Source organism: Struthio camelus, chromosome 16, assembly GCF_040807025.1.
Source record: "Struthio camelus isolate bStrCam1 chromosome 16, bStrCam1.hap1, whole genome shotgun sequence".
NCBI classification, from domain to species: domain Eukaryota; kingdom Metazoa; phylum Chordata; class Aves; order Struthioniformes; family Struthionidae; genus Struthio; species Struthio camelus.
Window position 1 is genome coordinate 22,692,652 of NC_090957.1, and position 24,375 is coordinate 22,717,026.

General features: G+C 42.1%; 2 protein-coding genes and 1 long non-coding RNA gene across 7 annotated transcripts in view; 1 reads left to right on the top strand and 2 right to left on the bottom strand.

Annotated features, from left to right (window-relative positions):
• The window catches only part of SMTNL2 (smoothelin like 2), a 29,192-nt gene extending 14,106 nt beyond the window's left edge, over positions 1–15,086 (bottom strand). For both annotated transcript variants that reach the window (XM_068910144.1, XM_009680885.2), the window contains exon 1: positions 14,643–15,086. In XM_068910144.1, the coding sequence (XP_068766245.1) occupies positions 14,643–15,071 (429 nt within the window). In that variant the 5' untranslated portion in view covers positions 15,072–15,086. The remainder of the gene's footprint in view (positions 1–14,642) is intronic.
• Positions 1–24,375, top strand: part of LOC104147928 (tricarboxylate transport protein B, mitochondrial-like) — a 76,014-nt gene that overhangs the window by 21,617 nt on the left and 30,022 nt on the right. The gene's annotated exons all lie outside the window — the stretch shown is intronic.
• Positions 15,477–24,375, bottom strand: part of LOC138061220 (uncharacterized) — a 30,095-nt gene continuing 21,196 nt past the window's right edge. The window contains exon 3 of the long non-coding RNA XR_011134909.1: positions 15,477–18,785. This is a non-coding gene — a long non-coding RNA (uncharacterized lncRNA). The remainder of the gene's footprint in view (positions 18,786–24,375) is intronic.

Here is a 24,375-nt window from a genome sequence, read left to right on the forward strand (position 1 = left end):
ATGAGTTTTGGCTGCAGAAACTACAAGAAGAAACCGCTTCCCAGTCACACGATTACTTCAATTAAAAAATGATGCTTTCCAGGAACAGATTATAAAGGCAATAGAGTCAAATTCCCCGAGATGAAGTCCACGAGAAAGTCTGAATTTATTCTAAATAGCCCTTTAACTACTAGATAGCCTCAAAATTTTCTAAATAATAAAAAAAAAATCCTGTAACATGTCCTTATGTTTACTCAATCCAAACAAGATTTTTTTTTAAGACAGACAGAGAGACTGAAGATAAATACCGAAGAAGATTGTATGTTGCAGATAAGTATAAAAACCACAAACAGAACAGGAAAGAAAAGGAAAAAGCAGTGTATATACATGCGATAATTTGTCTCTCCATTTGCTTTTCACATGAAAGAAACATGGAAAAAAACTGGTGGTTTGATTTTACATATTTATTCCATAACTTCACTGCACGTTATTAGAAAAATTTGTTTCTAGGGTGGAAAAATACATCTCATGTAAAATACAGAAACCATATGATCAACTCAAGATAAACCAACAGAAACAGTTTCCCAGCACTTGTCTGCTGTTTACATCTGTTTACACTCATCCAAACTTAATTAAGAACACCAGACGATGACTTTCATGCATTGTGGATATTTTTAAAAGCATATCTAATCTTGTTAGATGTTGCAGAATGCACAGGATATTTTAATAATATTCATTATTTGAGATATTAGAACTCTAATTATTTCCAGTATAGCTCTTGGCAGCTTTGGTCCAAGGTCCGGTTGGAAATTTATTAACTAGCCTCTGATTACAGTAAGACAGTCTAAGCACAACTTCATCAGAGTGCATCGTCGTGGGCTGAGATTCTGATCCTTCTAGATAATTAAGCATCTACCGCCAACTAATTTCAATGGAAGACAGGTGTACTATGTAGAATTTGGGCCATACTCCTACACTACTGAAGTCAGGGGAAATTCTTCCCTTGAGTTTAAGGTTGGGCCCTACATTCTCACATCTGTATTGGTACCCAGGCTTTTCAAGATTACAGCATAATCTGGAGAAACCATCAACATGTGATAAAGCCCCATCAGCGTGACTTACGTACTTACTCAAGATGAGGAGGACCTACTGCCCTGTAAGTGTGTTTCTTAGAAAGATATATCACAGTAAAACACATAAAAGAATTGTGGCAACATATTTAGATATTCTGAACTGCCTTTAAGGCTCAGTTTGGATTGTATATTTTGTTATATCAGCTTGCATATTATTCCTCAACCTGGGGTCAGATCTTCATGTCAATTTATTCGATGCTAGGTTAAGAAAAAATGGCAGGATCATCTGGATATGATTTGCAAACAGAAGGATGCGAAGTTTAGAAGAGGACTGGAGACTTTCTGAAAGCATGGAAGGTCCAATCTTTTCCACCTTCAGAAAAGAAAGTGTTTTAAAGTGTCATGGCCAGGAGGTTTCATTTACTTCTCCTGCCTAGTTCCAAAGTTGATGGTCTTCCTAGAGTTATAAATGCATTTACTCCCTCCACTTGGTAAGGGCTCAGAGGTTACAAAGCGAGCCAAGACATTCCTTTTGTCTGTTTACTATCAAAATGCGTAGGAGATGCCTCTTTTAAAAAAACAGTATCAGCATGATGTTGCTTATAGCCCCATTAACAAGAATGACAGTCAGCTTTACTTTGATGCCCCATTAAGGTTCCAGATACACCTAAGATAGCTGGATGTTGGAAAGTCTATTCCACAACTAGATTAGCCCGCCCTAAGATACAATGTAAGTTCTACAGATCCATACTGAAGTTCAGTGTCTCAAGCTGAACAAGGAGAACTTTTTTTTTAATTTTCCTTTCTTTTTAAATAAAAAACAAAGAAAAGAAACTGTCTTAGGAAGGTTGGAATATTCAGAAGTTCTTACTCTTTCCACCATCTAAAACTTTCTTAAAAGCAAAAGTACTGCTGTGAGCGGTCTAGGCTCCACTGATTTTCCTGGGATACCTCTCAATTTAGATGCTCCATTACAGAGCCAGTTTTCAGAAGAGCTCACATCCAACAAAGCTGGGCTCTTTATATAGTTGCTCAGTTTAGTCTCCAAAAGAGTGATGAATTCTTTTGCAAATCCAGTGTGCAAACTTGTTTTACAACACATCACACAGAAGAAAGAACAGCATCTTTAAAATAATATTAATTTGTCTCTCCAGATAATCAAAAATAATATTGCTCATTTTTTAGACTGTTATCCCCACAGAAAATGCTTACACACACATGGTCTGACTTACTGCCACTAAACTAAATCTGTATCATTGTAGCCAGATCTTGTAATCTTAAAAAAAAAAAAAAAAAAAAAAAAGGTTGTTTTGAAACTTTTATATCTATCAAGCAATTACTCTGCATGAATAAATTTACTTAGCACTAGCGGCCAGGATTCACTTGAAGAAAGCACACCAAACATTCATCATATAAACCATGCAAAATCAGGAGGTCCAGAACTTTTACTGACGTACTTAGTGAAACTGAGATCCTAGTCAATAATTACTGCCCATACCCAGAACTGAAACAGAATGCACAGCTAACACAACTCTGTAGGATGCACCTATAGCATACATGGACACAAATTCTTAAGAGTGTTAAGGACAGACACTTTCTGCAGTGTGCAAAAAACCCCACAAAAAACAAACAACTCCAAAAAAGGTAAAGTTAGGGAACGCGCTTACTGATCCCTCAATAGTGCCAGCATTTCACTCCATGTTGGTGGTTCCTGTAAATAATAAACAGTGATTTGGATGGGAGCTAACAGCTCTTGGGAGGTAAATTTGCAATTGGATAGCTTGTCAGCAGTTAGAATTGTTCAGCCGTTAATGTTAGTAATTGTGAGTTGACTGAGCTGATATCAGTGTAGAGTGTGTGAATCTACTTGCAAGCTGGGAGCAGGTAGGGAATCAGGATTCATTGCTAGATCTCTCATAATTTTTCCTGTGAGATCCTGGCAAAGTAGTCTGAGCTGGAATTCTGAAATGCAGTATCTAATTGTGGGTGCCTGACTTTGCAGATCTCCACCTACAGTGTGGCTATCCACACACCTCCATACTTGCAGCTCCCTCTGCCTTCATCTGAGTGTTCAGCATCAACAAGAGTCTGAGCTCAGCATGTTAAAAAGTTCAGAGCAAAAAAAAGTATGCATTCTTGAGGAAGAGCCACTGTTATGAATGGACCTTAAATCCCTCTAAGCCTTGTTTTCACTGTGTTTAAAATAGGGACTGAGAGCACTCCTATGTCTCCCAGTCCTTATGGGGAAGACCAATTCTCCCAGCTGAGGAAGGATGCAGTATTACACTGAAAGCAAAGATAGCAAGGAAGCAAAACAGTCCAATAAAGTGGTCCTTGCAAAGGTCATGTGTCATCTTACACAGTGAACTGATTTCCTAATGCAGTGACAGGTGCTGCATTACTTTACTTTATGCCCACCTAATAACCACATTTTGGCTAACAGTGCTGTAGAAGAAATTGATGCCAGGCTTGAGCATGTGAGAGATGGCTGTGTTTTTAGAACACTGGATGATGGGGTGTCAGATTTTGTTGTGCACTCAGTGCAGTGTGACTGAAGTGCTTAAAAACCCATTTTGTTTGGAGATGCTGAGCTTCTGACAAGTTGGCACTTTGCCCCATTTCTACAATGTGTGTAACAACTTCTTCTGTCAATGCTGGCTACGTAGATTGTAAATAGCAGAGGTACAAATACATATATCTGTACTTTGTAATGTGAAGTACTGATTCATACAAGTCACGTAAAAAACCAAGAAGATGAGGAACAAGATAAGCTGAAGGAGAGAAAGTTAACACTAATGAGTTGCATTCCTCACTCAGGCTTGCTGTTAGAACTAATCTCTCTGTAGCTCAGATACCGCTCTGTAAAGTACAGTGATAATACTTTCCACAGCTGTAGGGCTGCTTCACCTCAAATAAATAAGACCTTTGAGATCTTTGAGCAAGCTGGAAACTGCTTAAACAGGCAAATAGCATAATCCAGTAGTGAAAACCCTACACAGTCAAAAAAACCAGGCACCAGACCACGAAATTAGAAAGAAATACAATATTTTTTCCTTCTGAACCGCTAAGGTCCACTTCTGCTATGTCTTCAAGATTTTGCCTGCGACAAGGTCAAATTGTAAAAGAATGAGACACATATGGGATTATCATCTAAATCCATGTCTTCAAAAGTCTTGAAGTCTTCCATAAAAGCACCAATTATAAAAAAAGTCACGGTAAAATCATTGGATCTGAAAGTGCTGTTTATCTAACTGTGTGAGAGGCACCTCATTCCCTTGTTACACATGCTGGATGAAATCAGTCCTTCTCTTACATTTAAACTACTTCCGCGAGGCAAGATTTGACCCTCTGTGCCTTGCATATATAGAGATCACTCATACATGAGAAATTGGGAAAGATGAGTTGTGTGAGGAAAAGCAAACAAGGCTGCCAGATACTAGCAAGACGTGCACCACAATTATTCCTTCTTAATTCTTCTACTAGAGCAGAAAGCCAGTGTCTGTTACGTAACGTAAGTATTCTCTATCAGTAAGTAACCCTGCAGTGTGAAGAAAAAGCTTTGAACACTATGAACATATTAGGAAATCTTTTGTACACAGAATAATCTCTGAAGAAAAATGGTAGAGGCACTTTTCACAGAACCTTTTTTCAAGCTAGCCTGGATAAAAATGGACAGTAAGGAACAATTCTACTTGGCAGCTTCAGCAGGTGCCCTCAGCTATGCCACAGTCAATTTTAAAAAATCTGCATCTAAATGACGATCAAGGCAACCTTGGAACTCCACCTTTCCAAGACAACATCACAGGAAACGCGCTCCTTTCTCCTAAGACTGTAATAAGAAGGAAATGGAATTATCCAGACTTTCTTTATCAAATGTAAGAGTTAAGATGGTTTCATAGTTTGTAATGTCAGGTAACTGCTGGATCACCTAATCTGCCTGCCTGTACATCCCAGGTCATTACATATCATGCAGTTCCTCCTAGGCTATCTAACTGTCAGGTGCCATCAGGACACAAGGGGAGCTAAGATTTGTTTAGATCTTCCCAGGTGGTCCTAGCCAGGTAGTCATCTCTCTGCTGCTCTGACCACAGCAGGTAGGTTCTCTGCCGCTGTCCTTCCTGCAGTCTGTCAACATTGTACAGCGGTACAAAAGCTGCGAATGTAAGTCACCCTGGTTTTCTGCCAATGTTAGAGAATAATCCTGACACTAGAGTTAGAAATGGCAAATAACGTATACTCCAGGAAATATTAACCACGAGAATCACATTTTTGTGTGTATACTCTTGAAACAGATCTCTCTGAGTGCGCATTTACAACATCCCAAGAGGACAGACTTTTTTCAACTATCACCAACATTTGTTAGGCAATGGAAACCCCTGCAACGCAGGATCCTGGTCTCGCTCAGACCATGCCTTTCTGTATATGCTGAAGCCTGGAAGCATTAACCACACAGGGAAGGTGGGGAAAAGTGCTGGAATGGGCCATTTAACATGCTGTGTACCAAACAGCAGCACGTACACTTGATAAAAGGAAACTCTTCTGACAGCAGCAAAACAGAACACCCTTACAGTATTTTTAGTCCTCCCTGTTCACAAAGGCATCATGCTCAACTACAAACACTATGAAAAGTAATAAGGCCACTGCTAGCACATAAGATTTGATCAGCAAGAAAGGCCAGAATTCTCCCTAACAATCACAGACAGATAGGAGAGGGAGCTTAGTGACTGAAAAGGATGACAAACAGCAACATATTCCTCAAGAAGGGATCAGTCCTCAGTAGTGCAGTTAAGGCTCCAGGACCTTGCTTATTTTAAACTCATTCTTCAGACATATATTATTTTTCCACCTTTGCAAGAGCAGCGCTCAAATTCTGGTCTGGTTAGAGAGGGAAATCAAAGTTTGGCACCAAAACACCAGAAAACCTGACTTCCAGATCACAGTGGCTAATGGCTAACATAGGAATGCACAGGGTTTTTTTTTTTTTTTTACTCCCTGCAGCATGGTCATCTGGAAGAGAGGAATATGGAGCACCTTGTTTTTAAGCTGTTCCAAACAGTGCTGTGTTCCCCTTCTGCTTACCTTTCATACTCCTCTTATGTCACAACCATTTATATGGACAAAAGTCTTAATCGAACAACCCTTTGCTAATTCATATGGCTATCTTCTCATTCTCTGATTGCATATAAACCTTCAAGCATTCCTTCCTGATGAACGTTGAAGCGATTCGCTAGATCTCTGTTGTCATCATGTTTACACGTGAAACAGAGGAAAAGCATTAACAGAGTCAGTGAAAAATGCTAAAAACACAGCTACAAATATGATTTATTTGTGCACAGTAAGTATCAAAAACAGACCTTTCAACAAAACAGCAACTGCAGACAGATCTCAAGAAGTGAGACTGGAAGTCCATGTCATTACAAGAAAGGTCTAGACTGCAGGCTAGAGATGGAAGCTGAGGGCGCATCTACACCAACCTGGCTAGTTGTATATCCGCTCCAGCATGGGGGAGCTGTATAATCATGTTCGCCCATTGTACCAAGCCTGTGGGTGTAGTTTCTTGTTAAATTCCTACTGCTTACAGTAGCACTACTATTCTTACATAGCTCTACTGCTAACATGCACAGCCCTGCTCGTTCTCCCATTCTTCTGTTTCCGCTATCTCCCTTGTATCAGATTTGTGAACTGTGCAACCACAGAGCAAGTCACATCAACCCAGGTATCAAAGGAAAAATTACTCCCCCCGCCCCCCGCTATCAAGACTTACTAGTTTCCCATCAGACCCTTTTTCCGCAAAGTCGGAATTTATTCGATCAGGGCAGGAGCAAGTAGCCAAACAAAGGAGGATGGCAGCATGACAATTTCTTGAAGCAGCAGCAGCAGCCTGCAGTCAGACTGGATTAAACATAACATGAAGTTGAACCCTAAGCACTGAGGCCAGCCTCTCACCAGGAATTATTACCACTAACTCAGAACCACACAAGGGCACCTATATGGCTTGCAGACAGACTTCATATTGTCTCCATCATGCCCAAATCATAAGATGACTGACTATCTGAACCTATCCTTGTAGGCATGCCCAATAACCCAGGTCCCTTAGATTCTGCTACCAATTCCTCAGCTTTGTTTCTACGGCATTAATTGCTCTGGGATCAGTTTTACCTCAATGAAAGACGAGTCTTTTTACTGAAAATTATCTGCTTGTACCAGTGTAAAATCAAGTGACCTCAGTCTCAAATCTGTAGTCTGGGACACAATCCCACATAACTTTTCCTCAGCTGAAATACTGGCCTCAGGAGCTTCACCACAGTATCCACACTGCAATGTGGTCATGCCACTAAATAAATTGAATCAGGGAATAGGCTTGAGTTTTAAAAGCTTTGCAGGGGGGAGGGGGAAAGGTGAATAAAAAATAACCCCACTTTTTCATTGTACAAGGTAATAAAAAAAAAAAAAACATGCAAGTTCATGGAGCCAATTCACTGCACAGTCACACAAGCTGCCACAGCAGAACAGGTAATCAAGAAGCAGGAATGAACAAATGGAGTAGAGTCTATTTCTGCTGAATTTGCCACTGACTGAGTCTTCCCTTCCGTTGAAATGGATAATGCACAGCTTAGCCAAGCACTTACAGATATTTCCAGCTGGCAAGTGCAATATGAATACAAAGTACAGACATCTTTGTTTTGAATTCAATGCTTGTAACAATAATAGTTGCTATAAAAACGATTGCTTTCTGTTGCATGACAAGAACCAAAAGTAATTATTTGTCAATATTTTCAATTAGAAAAAATATATAATTTTTAATGAGTTTATGTTTCTGTCTGTCTCACCTACTACATCATACGGCAATTTATTTCTAGGTATTTTGATGCCACTGCAGTTCAATGAAGTTACGCCAGATATTATTTTCGCTGGACAACACATTATCAGGAATCAAATACATTTGAAAGAGAGTCAATTTTTTTTAAAGATGTCCAGATAATTGATGGAAGGCACATTTCTAAATCTCTGATGTGGATTTCAGTATCTCAGCTTTTGCTATTTAGGCAGCTATACTGACATTCAAGAAGGTCCTTACACAATATCTAATAGGTTAATCCTGTGCACTTAATGCCTGTTTAGCTTTTTTTTTTGTGGCATTGTATCGTTTTGTGAAAGGCATTTTCTGGTTACTGTAATTGCACTGAGGTAAAATATTTTCCAGCAGTTACTTAAAATTGACAATATAACGTCATGCTAGGATGTTGTTAACAGTAATTAAGGCAAAGTTTATCCTCTTGGTACCTTTTGTTACAGTGGGGCAAAACTGGAATTGCATTTCTAAGTAACTTTCAGAAGATGGTGCAAGCTGGACTTTAATGCCTAGTCCCGAGAGCCACGTACTGAATTCTAGCTCTTCATATACAAGGAGGGCCCCAGTTTTCCTATTACAGTTTGGACAGGACTGAGACTGACCAGGTCTGCAAGAGGTCAGATAGATGTAGTAATTTTTTTGGAGGAAAACCAGCCCTTCAAATAGCATCACTTCATGCTAGTTCTTTAAAAACATTTGAATGCAGCTCTGATTCAACTTTGTTTGCAGGTGAAACATAATCCAGCAACACCTAGAAGCTCACTCAAAATCAGGGTGTTTGTGTACAAGGCAACGTACATAACGACAGTGGGCAGACAGATCAGCCCTTGCCAAAGAAAGACTGCATCGTGAAAAAAAAAGGGGAACAGAGGTACAGAAAAGTATTGTGGTTTACCCCCTCCGCAGCGCTAGCAACAGCAACAAGACCTGCTGAGTCTCAGGTCAACGTAGTCCTGCTGCTGATCTCCCATGTCATGAGGGTGCTGTTCTAAGCTAGTCTAAGCCTCAACATGCCTGTTTGATCAATGAGCTAGCTGTCCAATGTACCATCAAAGCATGGGGCATAGGAGGAGAATGCTGAAAACTCTGCTTAACTCACATACCTGATTTTGCCTGCTCATATTTATTGGAGAAAAATTCTCAGGGATGATGAAAAGAAATCTATGCATAGGAAAACAGATTCAAACAGCCTCCATTACCAGAATAGCAGCACATGCAAATTTAGAACAATATAGTCTACTGGGTTTTGGTAAGTGATACGTGGATTTCTTTCCTGCAGAGATAAAAATACAGTTGCTGTTTTTGACTTCACCACACAGGATTATCTGTACACTGAATGAAATGCAATCTCTGCAATCTTTCACCATAGTAAGTGGTCCAAGTATGCAGCCTCTGTAAACCTACTTCACAATGAACCCTCCTCTATTAGGAGAAGCTACACTTTCACCTTGCCCTTATTTTCTGAATATGGCTTAAAACTGACTCACAGTGGAACATGCTCTGTAAATCAGCATGGTTCTGACTGCAAACTAGTAGAAAAGCTGATACGACTAATGAGCTGGGGGTATTTTTGGAAAGCAAAGGCTTCTAATCACATTTCCAACAATGTTCAGCCCCAGTTAGTTCATAAGAACCATGAATTCTCAGCATGGATAGTAATGAGTTAATCTGCTTCCCCCATTGAAAAGGCATCAAAAAGTAGATACAACTCTTTCTAAAATTTTCTTTTTACATCCGGTAACTTTTCAAAACTTCCCCTAACCTTTGACATGTTGCAGAGCTGCATTTTCATTTTTCATTTTACTCTAGAGCTTACTCAGCTTCTCACATTTCATGGCAGAAGAAAAAAAGAAAAGAGAAGAAAAAAAGATGAAAATTCAGTAAAGAACAATCTAGGCATTATTTATTTCTTTTTTTTAAAGAAAAAGCACCGACTCCCCAGTTTCCATAGCAAGCGCTCTTCAACATCTTTTCAATTAAATGCTATTTTCCCCAGTTTTGAGGAGAAATTGCCAGCAGTCTCCTGTCATGCACTAGCAAAAACTTCCCTAGATATCAGCAGCAAGAATTGAACCAAAACGTGGACGTTACAGACATGATCATAATTAAAGGATAAGGCCAGGATACCAGGTTTAATCTCAAACTTTCCCAAACTTTAGAACTGCTACAGAAGTAAACCTTTGGCTCCCGTTGTTTACAGCTGCTTCAGAGCTCACAGCAAGAAAAAATGGAGAGGCTGGGGGAGCAGGCTCTTGTATTCATGGAAATGCCAACTAATCCTTGCTAACTCACCATGTCAAGTGCAGCTTACTAGAAAGGTTTAGAGCAACTCTCTGGGCACAGGTAGCTTAAGTCCAGGACAGAAACATTTTGGTCAGAATCCTGAGCTGTATAAAAGATTCTCTGGCAAGAGTGGGTAGACTGGACTCTTCATATGAAGGTTATTTGAACGGCCAAAAATTAGAAATTGCAGTCACAGCAGTGCATTTGTGCACAAGTGCGAGTACAGACAAACAAACATCCCCTATGTATGGATTAAGGAGAGATACAGTTATCTGACATAGAATCAACTCTCGTGCACAGCAATACTAAGGATTCTCCTCCTGCAATCAGGAAAATGACAACAAAAACATACAACCCCCTTTCTCCATCCCTAAAACAAAGTGATACAAATCCAGCCTGATAAAAATCTCAGTTGATACATAATGTGGGATTTTTTGATCATCAGTGCTTTAACACTACATTGGGTTGCCAACTCAGCAACTTAAGCAACTCACATTTAAGTGACATTTACCCTGCTGCCTTTAACAGTCAGAATTCTCTGGAACTGGAGGGAACTGAATTTCATAGGTACTTCCTCCATACCGCAGATCTGACTGGAACTCTTCAGAGCACTGACACAATTTTCACCTTCAAAAATGAAACACTAAGCATCAGAAGCAAGAGGGGGGACACCTCTGATTCACAGAGACCTGTCCTCTATCCTGAGAAATACATCTAATGCATCTTGTATCAGATACAAAAATGATGGAACAGATCTAGCATTTAACAGCTAAAGCGCTATTCTCAAATGTTTTGCCAAAATAAACCACCACAAGAAGAGAGAATTGCACAGTTCCTTCAGAAGAAGCAACTTCTGCCTGGACAACATTACTGGAGAAACAGAATATTAATGCATTGAGACATCACACAAGGTACAGGAGAACCAGTTGGTAGTATTTGCCAAGTAATGTTGCTTCTATCATGGTTTTTATAGTTTGATCTTTTTGAGACGGAGACCATCCCAATTATATTTGTCTACAGAACCTATTATAGTGGGGGTTCTGGTCTCACAGAAGACCATCTCTCATTGGCCCAAATATCATTTGTTACATATAGGTCTTACCATTAAAAAGATGTAAATATCCTGAAACTATGAAAAATCATTTCTAGTTTGTAAAATGACTAACTCTCACAATCTTGATCAAGTCATATAGTTCCAGTTCCAGGAATCACGTTACATTAGCCAAAAATTTCACACCAGCTCCTAGCCCCAGTGTTTATGGACAAAAGAAAACCCCATATACCACAAGTACTGCATAAAGGCTCCAAACCCAAAACAAAATAAAACAAAACAGAAGGCAAACCCCATCTAATTTTTTTAAAATATCGTAACTTTTAAACTAGTCACAAGAGTTTTGATGCATGAGTTTGTATATTTGGTATTGTCAGGGCCAAATCTGGACATCTCCTTTCTGCTCTGGAGTCATAATCCAAAGATATTGAAATGCTCCACAGAGCTAATTTCCGAAGTCTTTTAAACACACCTTCTGTTTCCAGATACAGAAGGTCTAGTCCTTATTTAGTTTATAAAATTCACAATTTTCAGAAGGATTTACCTAGTTGAAGACTAAGTGAAAGAACAACCAAATAGTTCCAAATCTAGCTGTAGCAACTGAATAAGTGCATTTACTAGTCTTGTGAATGGCAAAAAGCAAGTCACCTTTTACTATTAATATCTCAAATCCACCAGATGTCCAACACGGAGCAAGAAAGATGAGCAAAGACCTTTTGGAAGAGTGCCACAACTAAGATTGCTCAGTGTAACAACCTGGGCTCCAAATTATCTCAGTGAAAGGTACCACCACCTACCATCTCATATTAAAGCTAACAAACTCCAATTACCTTCCAAATTACCCTGCTTTGCAGGAGTCAATGACACTGAAACCTCTCCATAAAAAACTCTATTAAATAAGCCCTTTTTGTTATTCACGTTAAAACAACCAACCAACCCCCAGTCCTTAAAGAGGCCTTCCTCAACACCTAGGGAACCCAGTTCAAGGGAATACAGACAGCACAAACGCTTTGCAACACGACGCTGATGCCACTGTGTCCTGTGCAGGAAACTGGGACAAATAAAAGATGATCCTGCTAGAACAATCCCCTTGCTAGATTGACCTACCAGGACCAAAGGCAGCTGGTTCCACTTAAAGCAGCACTTAAGACTCTTGTATAACAGATTTTGATTTTAAGGACTGCACAGCAGAGATTCCCCAAAGATTTGGAGAATTAAAAGCAGGTTCATGTCTTTACTTCTGATCTATGCTAGAAACTCCTTCATTTACTTTTTACAAAGAAATTGCCTTAAAAATAATCTAGCAATATTACAAAATCATATTTCACATACTGAAGATGCTCAGAATCTCCCATAGCCAATCTGCAATCTGAGTAAGGAACTATTAATGCTTATCCAAGTATTTTGCTAGAAATGTTGAAGGACACAGAAGCCAGCCCTTTGCTGGTATAAACACTGCATTGACCACACAGTAAAAGGAACTCAACCAGTAAATGTTTTCAGGAGCAAAAGAGCTGATCTCGTTTGCTGTTATTTCCAGAACAGTATTATTTTCTCCTTGTCTCTCACTTAACGAAGCGTTTTCTAAAGCTAGAAGTGCCACTAATTTTATCACAGCCACTCGTTCATCTGGAAACACACACAGTAACATTTATGTTTCTCTGTTTAAAGTGCTTCAGTTACATAAGCAGAAATTGCAAGCAACTGAAGGAATACTTTTTTCAACAGAGAATCTGGGTGACCAGCACACAGGTTTAGGCTCTTGCTTTGGCCATTTGAGCAGAGCCACATCACAGCCTTACCCACGCAACCATGTTTTCACTGCATGCATTTGGTGTGTGGAGCTGGGAGCATCTCCCATGGTTCTGAGTACATAAGATTTCTTCCCGGTCAGCTATGCTAACTCTGAATTTGTCCAGCCCTCCAGGGGAAAATTGTTGGGAGGGCGCTGTAGAACTATCGGTACATCAGTGATCTGCCCTAAACCCTCAAAGCAACGTGGGACGGTTCCAACCCAAACAAAAGCACGTTCTGAGCTTTAACCCAGACAAAAACCTAGAGCTGCATATAGCTGTAACTTTTATGCAAGACTGATCACAGAGTGCAGAGTACACACTACACCTAGGCAGCAGTGGTGGAGCAGGTGAGATGGTGTGAGATCACATCCCCTTGTCCCTCAGTTCTCTTCTGCTCCTTGCTATGCAAACAAGCATGGACAGCTCCATGGGGCAAAAAAGAAGGGAACTGTAACTTGTGCATGCTGCTCAGCTTTGTCCTTTAGGGGAAAAGGCAGAAGCTGCCATAACTATGTTGGCACATCGCATCTTGCAACAGCTTTATCGTTACACTTTGCCAGCTATGGAAAGCTGTATGTCCCATTCTTCAGTCAGTAAGGAGGAAAAGGGCTGGAATACAATACAAACTCCCTGCTCATTCCCACCAATTTAACTTTGAATGAATTTCATTTCCAAGCTTGTATTTTTCATCCCCCAAACCTAGACAGCCCATATGGCAGGTTTTCATGCTCCAACAGACTTAAAGATCTCAGGCAAAACCTTGCTTAATTAAGATTATATGAAATAAGCTGTGATCTGTAAAAGACAAGTTTCTAACATCACAGTGTTTTATGTGACTGAATCACTGTGCACTGTCTGGCTGCCACCTCCTGGTGTCAAGCAGTGTACCCACACTCTCAGCTCTTTCCAGAGAGCCAAACATATAGAAAAAGCATTACACAAAAAGTTTCAGTGTCAGCTGGGCTTCCCACTAGCTGGGTTTTCCACGAACCAAGTTATAAGGCTCCACAATGCTGTAGAAGCAGTTTTATCCCTGGGTGGAACGTGTGTCCGTTCCTGCTAGTTTAGGTTATAGAGACCACGACAGTTTGTGTGGAGCTCAGTTCTCGGACCAGCTGCAGCAGTGCAATACAGGGGCTGCACAGCAAAACTCTTGCTGCAGGATGCTAAGTCACTATCTCAGGGAAGCACGTTACCACCTGCTATATACTATGTTGTACTCCTTTGTTCATGTGCCAACTGGCAAACAGCACCACTGCCACACAGATCCCCCTGAATCCAGTCCAGAAAGGATACATATATACTCACATACACAGACAGCTGAGACTGTCCCAACTTCTCCTGTTACTTCTAACCACACTGAACTGACAGGTTGCTGCAGTTCTAACCAAGATCCCAGTCTGACCAAGCGGTGCCACGATCAGGACTTCTTTAGGTACGTGGGACAAGACCCTCCACTGCACAAGAGAGGCCCAGTGTCTCGAAGAGAGGCCCACTGACTCACCAGTGCCAGTGCAGAGCCCGATGACGCCCCTGCAGCACCCACCCACACCCAAGTGCTCACACACCCTCTGGCCGCTGCCTCCACGGCCACGGCCAGCACTCACCTGACTGCGGCCAGTCACCGCTAGCTTGGCGTGGCTGGAGAACCCGCCGCCGGCCGGCCGCGGCCCCGGCGCCGGCCCCAGCCGCGGCGAGCCAGGCCCCGCGGCCGGCGGGCTCCCCTCCGCCTCCGCCTCCGCCGCCCACTCCTGCGGCAGCCCCGCCGAGCGGCCGAGGGCCTCCACCTGCCGGGCCAGGCGCTCCAGCTGCGCCCGCAGGCGCCGGTTCTCCTCCTGCAGCTCGGAGACGGTGCGCGCCAGCGGGCTGGCGAGGCGCAGCACCTCCTCCACCTGCCGGCCCACCCCCTGCTTGAACACCTGGATGTCCACGTGGATTTCCCTGACGGCGCCGCGCAGCGTGTCCTCGTAGCGCCCCAGAGCCTCGCACACGGTCTGCGCATCGCGGCTGTTCAGATCCGCGATCTCGCTGGCCATGGTGTCCGCGGCCCGCAGGCTGGGCGGCGCGGCCGGGGGGGCGGGCGGCTCGGGAGCCGCCGGCGGCAAACGCCCGGCCAGCTCCTCTCCCGCCGCCGCGTCTCTGCCGTCGGCGGGCGCGCGAGCGCTCCCCGAGGCGCCCTCTGCCTCCCAGCGGCCCCAAGCCCGGCCCCCGCGCCGGCCGCCTCCAGCTGCCGCCGGGCCGCGGCCCGCTCCCGCCGCGCGAGGGGAGAGCGCCGCGCTGCGCCGCGCCGCGCCGCGTCCGGCAGGGGGCGCCGCGCCGGGAAGGGCGGCGGCGGCGGCGGCGGCGGCGGCGGCGGCGGCGGCGGCTCCTCGGGGCGGCTCCTCGGGGCGGCCCCGCTCCGCGTATGCGCCTTCACGGCGGGGGAGGTCATTTCAGGAGGACTCGGTGACAGAGGGGCCGAAGGGGCGGGGGCACTGGCTCCTTCTGGGCTGCCAAAGGCCTTGCTGCCTCCGTGAAGGCCGGGCGCGGGCGCAGCAGGAGGGGCTGCGGGGGGCGGTGGGGTGGGAGACGGGGTCGGCAGGAGTGAGCAGAGAGGCGGGGTGTGTATCTGGTCTTGCCTGTGCTGCTTGGATGCTGATGATGCTATAGTAAACATGGCTTATCACTTCCTGGGAGAGCACTGAGACCAAGTGAGAGAACGGACAGGTTCTGGGAGACTAAAGACAGAAAAGCACACACCTGCTCCTTTCCCTGCCTATATGCCTTTAGAAATACCTGCTTACGTGGGTCTTCACACACACCCATGCTCACTGTCACACTCGGATCACGCTCCAGGCTGTGACTCCACAGGTGGTAATACCAAGCTGTGCACTGCCAAATCATCCAGCAGTCCTCACGTGATCTCCATCAGATATGAGGATACAAAACACACTTCTGTCAAGCTAGCCAGAGCCATGATGTGGAAAGGTAACAGGATGATCCTTTATTGCCTACCGCAGGACAAGACAATACCTCATACATAAAGCCTCCCAGGAAATGGAAAGCTGGAAGACTTTTTAAAGCAGCTTTACGCCATCAGAGTTAGCTTATAAAGGATCAGCACTTTATGTCACGTAGCTACAGCTTTTTGGTACAGTACGAGATTTACTGTATCACTGAACCATTGCCTCTTTCTCTCATGCACAACGCACACACTCATTCACCTCTGCACACTCACATTTATTAGTTTGCCTAGGCTAGCAAATGTTTCCAAAGCACTACAGAGAGAACCCTGCAGGTCTGTGTCAGAGCCCTCTAAGAGTGAAGCGAGACAAAGATCCATACTGTAATTCAGTCCTGTTTGCACACAATCTTATGTGTACGTACAAACTTATTCTCACGTTCCTCTGTGGACGTGTGTGTGTTTGTGTATAGTATTTACTTGGTCATCTAAGATACTGATAGCTTTAAATACCAGCTTATCTCTTCCTTTTCTCCAGTACCATTGTACACATTACTTTTCCTTGTTCTTCTCCTCTCATACCCCAAGCTCTCTGATGGGACTTTAATTCAAGATCTAGTTTACAGCACTGAAAAACCTCTGCAGAAAAATGTGCATGTCTTACAAGAAAGGAGCATCATTTACCAGTTGTCAACAGTTGTTCTCTAACAGACAGAAACAAATGGTTATGCCCGCAAATCTAGAATGAGCATGGAAAGCAGGAGAAATTCTGCCTTGACTTATAACCCCACCTCCAGATTGTGAAGGGTTTAAGCCAATGTGTGTATATCCGTGGGGCAAAAATAACAGAAGTCAATCATCACTTGCTCATGGGTCATTTCTTAAAATATGTAAACTTATCTAACAGTAGTACGTGTGTTTTTGTGTGTGTGTGTGTGTGTGTGTGTGTGTGTATGAATATTAAGGTTGATAGCTCACAGATATCAGCTATTGACTGAGAAGGGCAATAATACTGTAACTGACAAAATATTCCTCCCCTCATGTAAAGTTGATTTTTTGGATTAAAAAATACTAATAGTTGGTAAAGATTTCCATTTTTTTCAATATTTTTAATTATCAAGGAAAGCTTATACTTTTCACAGAATACTAATCTCTTTGAGAGTTCAGTTTTCTGATAAAAAAAATGTTTGGAAAGGAAATTTTCAACGCACTACGCAGGGTATAGCAGAGCCAAGAAAATCAAATTCTTTTGTTGTTTGCAGACTCAACAACCACAGAATAATCATAAAAGGCTAGTATTTTTTAAATTGCCTCTTATTCATGCATTTAGGGCAATATACAGTACAAGTTAGAATACCAACAACTCAGAGATTTCCTAATCTCACAGCAAATTTAAGGACAACTTTCACTCCGTTTCTTTTCCTACCTGCCCTCAAATGAGGAACTTGGCTCCACATTTTAAAAGTCTAAAATCATGTCCATCTTTCTGTTACTGTTTGAAATTCTCCTCCTTTTGAGCTCTCACAACTGGGAATATGTAAGAAAAGAAGCACAGGCCAAGTGATATAATTAGGAGAGGGAAAGACAACTTAGAGATTCTCCAAGTTTCAATTCACCTAGATTTTGGTGCACAAATAACACTAGGAATTTGATATTCAGCTCTCCTGTGCAACTGAAAATCTTCCCTCTCTCTGTCTCAGTTCTGTTGTACATGATACTCTTTTTATTTTCTTTAATAAAGTCCTATCAAGAAATAAGATTTTTTTTGAAGTACAAGCAACAAAAGGGCCTCTTTTCAGATCTGAGTGATCACCCAGAGACCAAGATAAAGAAGAGTTTTTCTGTTCATGTGGGCTCAATCAGTTCCGAGTGCTTGTGTTTACCACTTCCTAGAATCAAGCCAAAGTCCTAGGAAGAAAGAAAAACTGCAGCAACATGCCATCTAATTAAAACAAACTCTTTCTGTATTCTTGAGAAAGAGAGAAATTCTTGAGGCTTCTTGAAGTCTGTCTACTACAACAAAATCCACTCTTTTCTGCCATCAAAAAAGAGGCCCAGTTATATCCTATCTTTAAATGTGATTTAGAACCTTGAAGAACATAAAGTTCCAGCTAAATTAGCTGCTAATGAGGCTTAGCTCGACATTCAGGGGAGTAAGAACAAATAATATTAAAAACACGCTCTGGTTACAGCCAAGATTTCTAGAGGTAGTGCTGCCTGACTGGAGGTATTTGGCATCAGGAAAACCCAGACAAGGACGTTTAATATCCTCAAAATCTGATTTGGTAAAATCTCCAGGCAGGAAAAGAGAAAAACCTGACTGAAGATAGCCCTATCAGCATGCTATTAGTAATGGTTCAAATACTATAGCCTACAGTAATACAGTATTTTGAACAATTTCTGTAGAATAAGCGTGTGTTTTTCTAAGGACCTTGTGGTGTTTGTAGAGTATCTAATCTACCAGGCAAGCAAACCACCATCCATGTAATGTATTACATTTCACAGGCTATCGCAGATAGTCAGTCTTAAAGTGAGGTTCTGCTCAGAAAACTGACAATAAAAAAAATGATACAGTCAGGCACCAAGTTAAGAGGAAAAAAAAAAAGTTTCAATCCAGAACAAAATATGCTCAATTTATATACAGAAAAGAGCCTGTCTTTAAATGAATGCTAGGCCAAAACGCTCAGCATGGGCTCTGATAAACAAGTTTGAGTTCTTTCCATCTTGCATGTCACCAGGAGCGATGATGTTCAACAGGCTACATGATGTCCATTATGTCTTCTCTGTATATCCACTGCCTTCAGTGGTCCTGGTTAGGAATTATGGACTAGAGTAATACAAGACATTGATATTCATGCAAATAATGTTCATTCATGTGAACAATCCTTTTGAAAACACATCTACTCCCATCAGAACCAATTACTGTAAGCAACAGCTGCATGATCATTTTCCTAGCATTGGACAGGGAAGTTCATCATATTTAAATTTGCAAGCAGAAAATACAAACACTTGCACAAGTCCCTTAAGAGTCCTGTAAAGGTTGTTAAAAAGAAAAAAAAAAGAAAAAAAAAGGAAAGAAAGGAAAATCCATCTCATCTGACTGAGGGACAGGAAAAAACACTATATTACCTAATATATTAAATGTTCCAACGTTATTTCGTATTAAAGCTCAATGCCAATGTTTTTGTGTGCATGTGTTTTTGTAAAAATCTGTGTAGCCATTTTGGCAGATTTGCACTTATCCATTGCCATATTTTTTCCCCAGTGTTTAAAACCTCTGGTATCAAACACTATGCTCTAGTACAACAATGCTAACCTAAAATAGTTTAATTTGCTCTTTTAAATCCTAAACTGTTCTCCGTAGTTTGAGAGTGAAAAATTTGCCACATCAAACAAGCCATGAGATCATCCAACTTTAATTTAATCTAAACAATTGATTCCATTGCTGTAAATGCAGGGATGGTGTAAATAAAACAAACGTAAATCCAAATGCTATCATCTTGGATTATCTGCTAGCATATACAGAATGTGCATAACATGGAACTAAAACAAATATAAGTCAATATTGGTTGGCAAGGGAAAATTCTGCATGATTCAGAGGTTCCCTTTAACGTTAACATTTGAGCTTCAGCTTTGAGGGAAGAGGCTGATTCTTCTAGTTTTGTGTGTTCACGCGTTACTTCCACTGCATAGTAAACTGTTTTTCGTGATATTTTGATAATACTATGGTGTTATAGAAACGTACATAACTATGGTATCGTTTTGCCAGAATGCAGTCACGCAGTATGCTGAAATATCCGTTTCAATGGCAAATGGGGATGAGAATATAATGCTCGTGCATTTCTTTGAGGATTTAATGGGCCACTTCCTCAACATGCATAAAGTGGTAAAGCTCCATCAAATTCAGTGAAAGGAAACTAAGCTACATTGGATGAGGATCTCACTACATCTTCATAAATCACTGAGGGAATTGTTTTAACACCTTGGATCTGATCTGGACATTAATTTTACCGAAGCATCTGGAAGATGCTTCTACTTTATGCTGGTGCAAGTGAGAGGAGAATCCAGCTCTCACTTTAAGGCTTTTGAAGGTTTTAAGGATTTTAAAATCTGACATCCCTCCTGTCCTGTTCCCCTCTGCCTTCCATCTCTGTATTACTGTTTTTCAGGGACTGGGAAGCTTAGCGGGATGGGATGGAATTTCCTTCCAGTTTTCCCCTGTGAGGCACATGGTTGGGAAGAGAATAAAAGCTCAGAATTTGCCTCTGCTGGCTTTGTTTTAATTGTGAGCGGGGGAGGATGATGAAGAGTTCAAAAAGAGGCTTCCACCTTTTGTCACAGATCTGCTTCGGCTGGGGGGGGGGGGTCTGTTTCCTTTCACAAGATTTACAACAGTGTGAACAGTGACATCATATTACTTATCTCCCTTGGTACAGGCTGAGGTTCCACACAGAGCCTTCCTCTGCTCCTTCCTTTCAACCTCCAGAGTCAGCATTTGTTGCAGTCCTTCCTGGTTCTCTTGTGTTGCAACCTTAGCAGTCGTCAGTGTAAGCCATAGCCTTCAATGCCCACCTTGCAGACAACGTCTAACTATGAGACCTTCTGATATTACTCCTTCCACGTGAGATTCTACAGTTAAAAGTCCAGGCTAACGAAGGAGAGCAAAGTGGTGGCCTGCAGTGAGTTACGCGTTCAGTATTGCCCAAAGGCCAGCACTGTTGAAGGAAAACAGCTGTAACTTCATCTGGCTCACGGGGCTCCAGTGTTGAGCAGTAACCAGACTGCCTTCTACCAGGACTTTACTTCAAAGGAGCCTCACTGAAAGGCATCCTGTCTTTGAATACAGCCACCATCCATTCCATATTAGAAGACCCTAGCATTTAGATGCGTAGCCCTGTTACACAATCTGATGCATGACACCTCACACATTAGGTCCCAGAAATTTTTGAGCTGTCTGCCTGTTCTCCTAGGGCTCTACATACACAGACATTAGCGTACCTCTGTGGAGCTACCTAACAAGTCAGTGTCAAAGCTGCACATAGCAACTGCCTGTGATTTTCTCTAAGTTCTCCCCTCTAGTTACAGACGGATTGGCATGAGGCTAATTTGTTCCTTCCAGCATGGGCACTGTTCTGTGTGCAGTTGCACCACTGTGATTACAACTGGAGCAATGCCATTGATTCCATTTACTCAGTTCACAGTAAGTTGATTCTGAGATGAAGCACGGCTCTTGCCTCCTGCTTAACCCAGTTCATCCTTGGTGTAAATCAGGACTAACTTTATGTACTCAGTGGAATTATGGTTGTCTAAAGCTGAGTGAGAAGAGGATCAGAACGTAGGGATCGAAGGCTGTTAGAAGGTGTCCCCTTCGGGATTTTGCTATTCCAGTAGGAGAGGATATCATCTCCATCCTTTTATCAATCATCTGCAAAAAGCGACAACTAACAACCTGGCAAACTTGCATCCAGAAAAGGAAGTCTTTCTACTACCTGAGAGAGAGATTCTATCAGTATACTTCAATCCTATGTGAAGAATGGACATCTGTCCATAGCTTGAAATCTGGACTTAGAGGCAGAACTAGTCCCATCTGGCACATTTTCTTTGCATGGCATGGAGTAAATCATTTTACCTCACACCCCATTTTTGCCTTCTGTAAACTTAGATTATTGATACTTTTTTGGCATTTACCAGTACTGCAAGTGTTCCTCAGTTAACAGGCCAATGAAGTAATGCCTATTTATATGCGCATATTAAGCTGTGGCACATACACAGTTAATTGTTTTGTGCATTTTGCTGTGAATTATATCAGAGAGAGGATTTATTCAATTCTGCAGAGATTTAATTCTCTTTGACACGGGCTCTATAACTTAATTCTGTAGCACAGTAAAGATAATGGCTTATTCTGTAAATGGTTTACAAGGAGACACCGTTGACAGTGGTCAGTGTCTTACAAACCCTGATGTGATAAACCGTAGCACAAGGCAGCTAGCTACTCAGTTAAACTCTTTCAAGCCAAATATAGTTTCTGCCTTTCCGAAATAGTTGAGGGGAAGGAAGAAAGGAAAGAAGGGGAGGGCGCTCATACTAATAGCTTTTCCATGTGTACTGCAGCATTCTTACCCAGCAGAAGCCAGACCTCTAACCACCGTGTTTTTATAAAACCTGTGGGTCACTGCAATTGTTTTTCACCTGCACAGCAGTATTTGAAGCCCTATAAAACTTGGCAGATTAGATATAGTGCAAATGGAAGAGCAGACAATACCTAAAGATAGAGTGGCCTGAATTCCAGCTTTCAGTTCTCAGCAAGATCAAAACACCACAGTGCTTGCTATTTCTGGTCTTACACAGAATTTACACGTTACATTTTGGTAGTAACATTACCTAATGTAAGTCAGAAGTATCACTTTTTAAATTGAAATATTTAGACAACGGCTAGCATTAATGTGGTTATATCAGCACACACGTTGCTCGTAAGGGTGGAGCTCATTTCTTTCACCAAATAGGACTGAACTCCTACAACAGAAGCACCATTTAGAGGCCCTTCTGGTTTTGCATCAAAACCCAACGCAGTCAATTCAACTACTCTCACTGACTATAGCAAGTTTGGATCATTCCCATGAACAAAGACTGGCAGCTACAGTATCAGTGCTGCTCTAACAACAGAAGCGATGCCAGGATTTGCCTCTGCTGACATGTGCACCCTCAGCACATGATACCTTATTTAAAGCAGGCTGCCAGGTACCTAGAAAGTATAAAACTAGTCTGTCCTGCAGATAGACACATTCTACAATGCCCCTGCAGCAAATTACTCTCTGCATAAAATATTTACAGAGTATTATAGAATACTGCCCTACTGTACATCCCTTAATCAGAAAATTCTTGGCAGACTCCTGAAATCTCTGGCCTTGCAAAATATATAAATACATTATTTAGATGCTTCAGCCCAACAGTGAAAGCTTTTTATCTTTCATTCCAAAGGCAATAAAAAAAAATCAGGCACCAAAATGTGCAATGACCAATTCTGCAAGGTGCTGAGCACAGCCTGAGAAATGTTGCGTGACCACGAGTCCCACTGTATTCAGGACTATTCCTCCTGTTCTACCCACAACAACACATTTCTCACCCCTTTTACTATTACTGTTTACTTATTTGTATGATGATAGTACAACGGAAATTCCATCACAGGCCAGAGCTCCATTTGCGTTATGTGCTAAACGAACAATGAACAAGAAGCTATTCTCTGTCCCCGGGTGGTTACAATGTAAGTATAAAATAACAGATCAACTGGCGGTACATTGGTCAGTGACATGAACACCACCCAATTTTGTGTCAAGAATACTATCATATGCAATGTGAAGAGCAGAGTCTCGCGCTGTAAGGCTGAGCACAGTCCGCACAGGCCCAGCAAAAGGTGCCCACCACTGTTACAGCTATGCAAGATAAAGCCAATTCTACTCTGGCCAGCTAAACCACCATGGCTGCTAAGGTAGTCCTCTGCCTTTCAGTTCTCCAAGCAACTTGGCGCAGCGGCACCATTCCCACTGGCTTTGGTAGAGAAGAATCAGGCCCACCAATAAATGACATCAGCAGTTGCTAAGAGGCTCAGATCACCCTCAAGTTCAAGGTAACTGAGCAGAGGTACTAAATGGGAACATCTACATTCTTTCCAGGCCAGCACAGTTCATGGGAGGTAGTTTCATACAAACTACTGCAGTATCCTTATGCCCAAAACTTTATTTCCAGTACTGAAGAAACTTCAGCTGAACAAGATAATAGAAAGCTCTGCCTTCCTGCACGCTTAGCAGATAAACATCCACTTGCACGGTGCCTTCTGAATTTCTGAAAAGTCTTGAATTGCAATGGCATAGCCTGTTTCACATGTGCCACGGGCACATAAGGTCCAGATGCTCTCTTCCAGAAAACAGTCCCCAAATTAAGTCATTGCGCCAGGCTGCTGTTTGATCCTGCCGTGAGATCCAAAAGGGTAGAGGCACTTGCTACTTCCTTTCCTTTTTAGATCTTTGTTTTTGGTAAGCAAAGCTCAAAACTTTGGAGATAATCAGTCAGTCTGGCACTCATAGGAAAGTATTTATTCCTTGTTTATTCAGTAAAGTGTCAAACAGAATTGTGGCATCCTGCATGCTCCTAAATTAGAGAAAGTCTGAAATGAAAGAAGGACCACTGCCTTTTGCCTTCACACTCGTTATTTTTCCAAGACACTCCTTCTCTCAGAACTACTTTATGCTTTGACACGAAGTATAACAATGTAATTTCTGTCAGTGTTCTGAGTTAATGCATGCTAACAGAACCCCCAGAGTGTGCCATATACCAGTACATTTAAAACAGTGCAACTTTTTAGGACAGGTAAGCTGCAGCCTCATGGTGTACGCTGTGCTGTT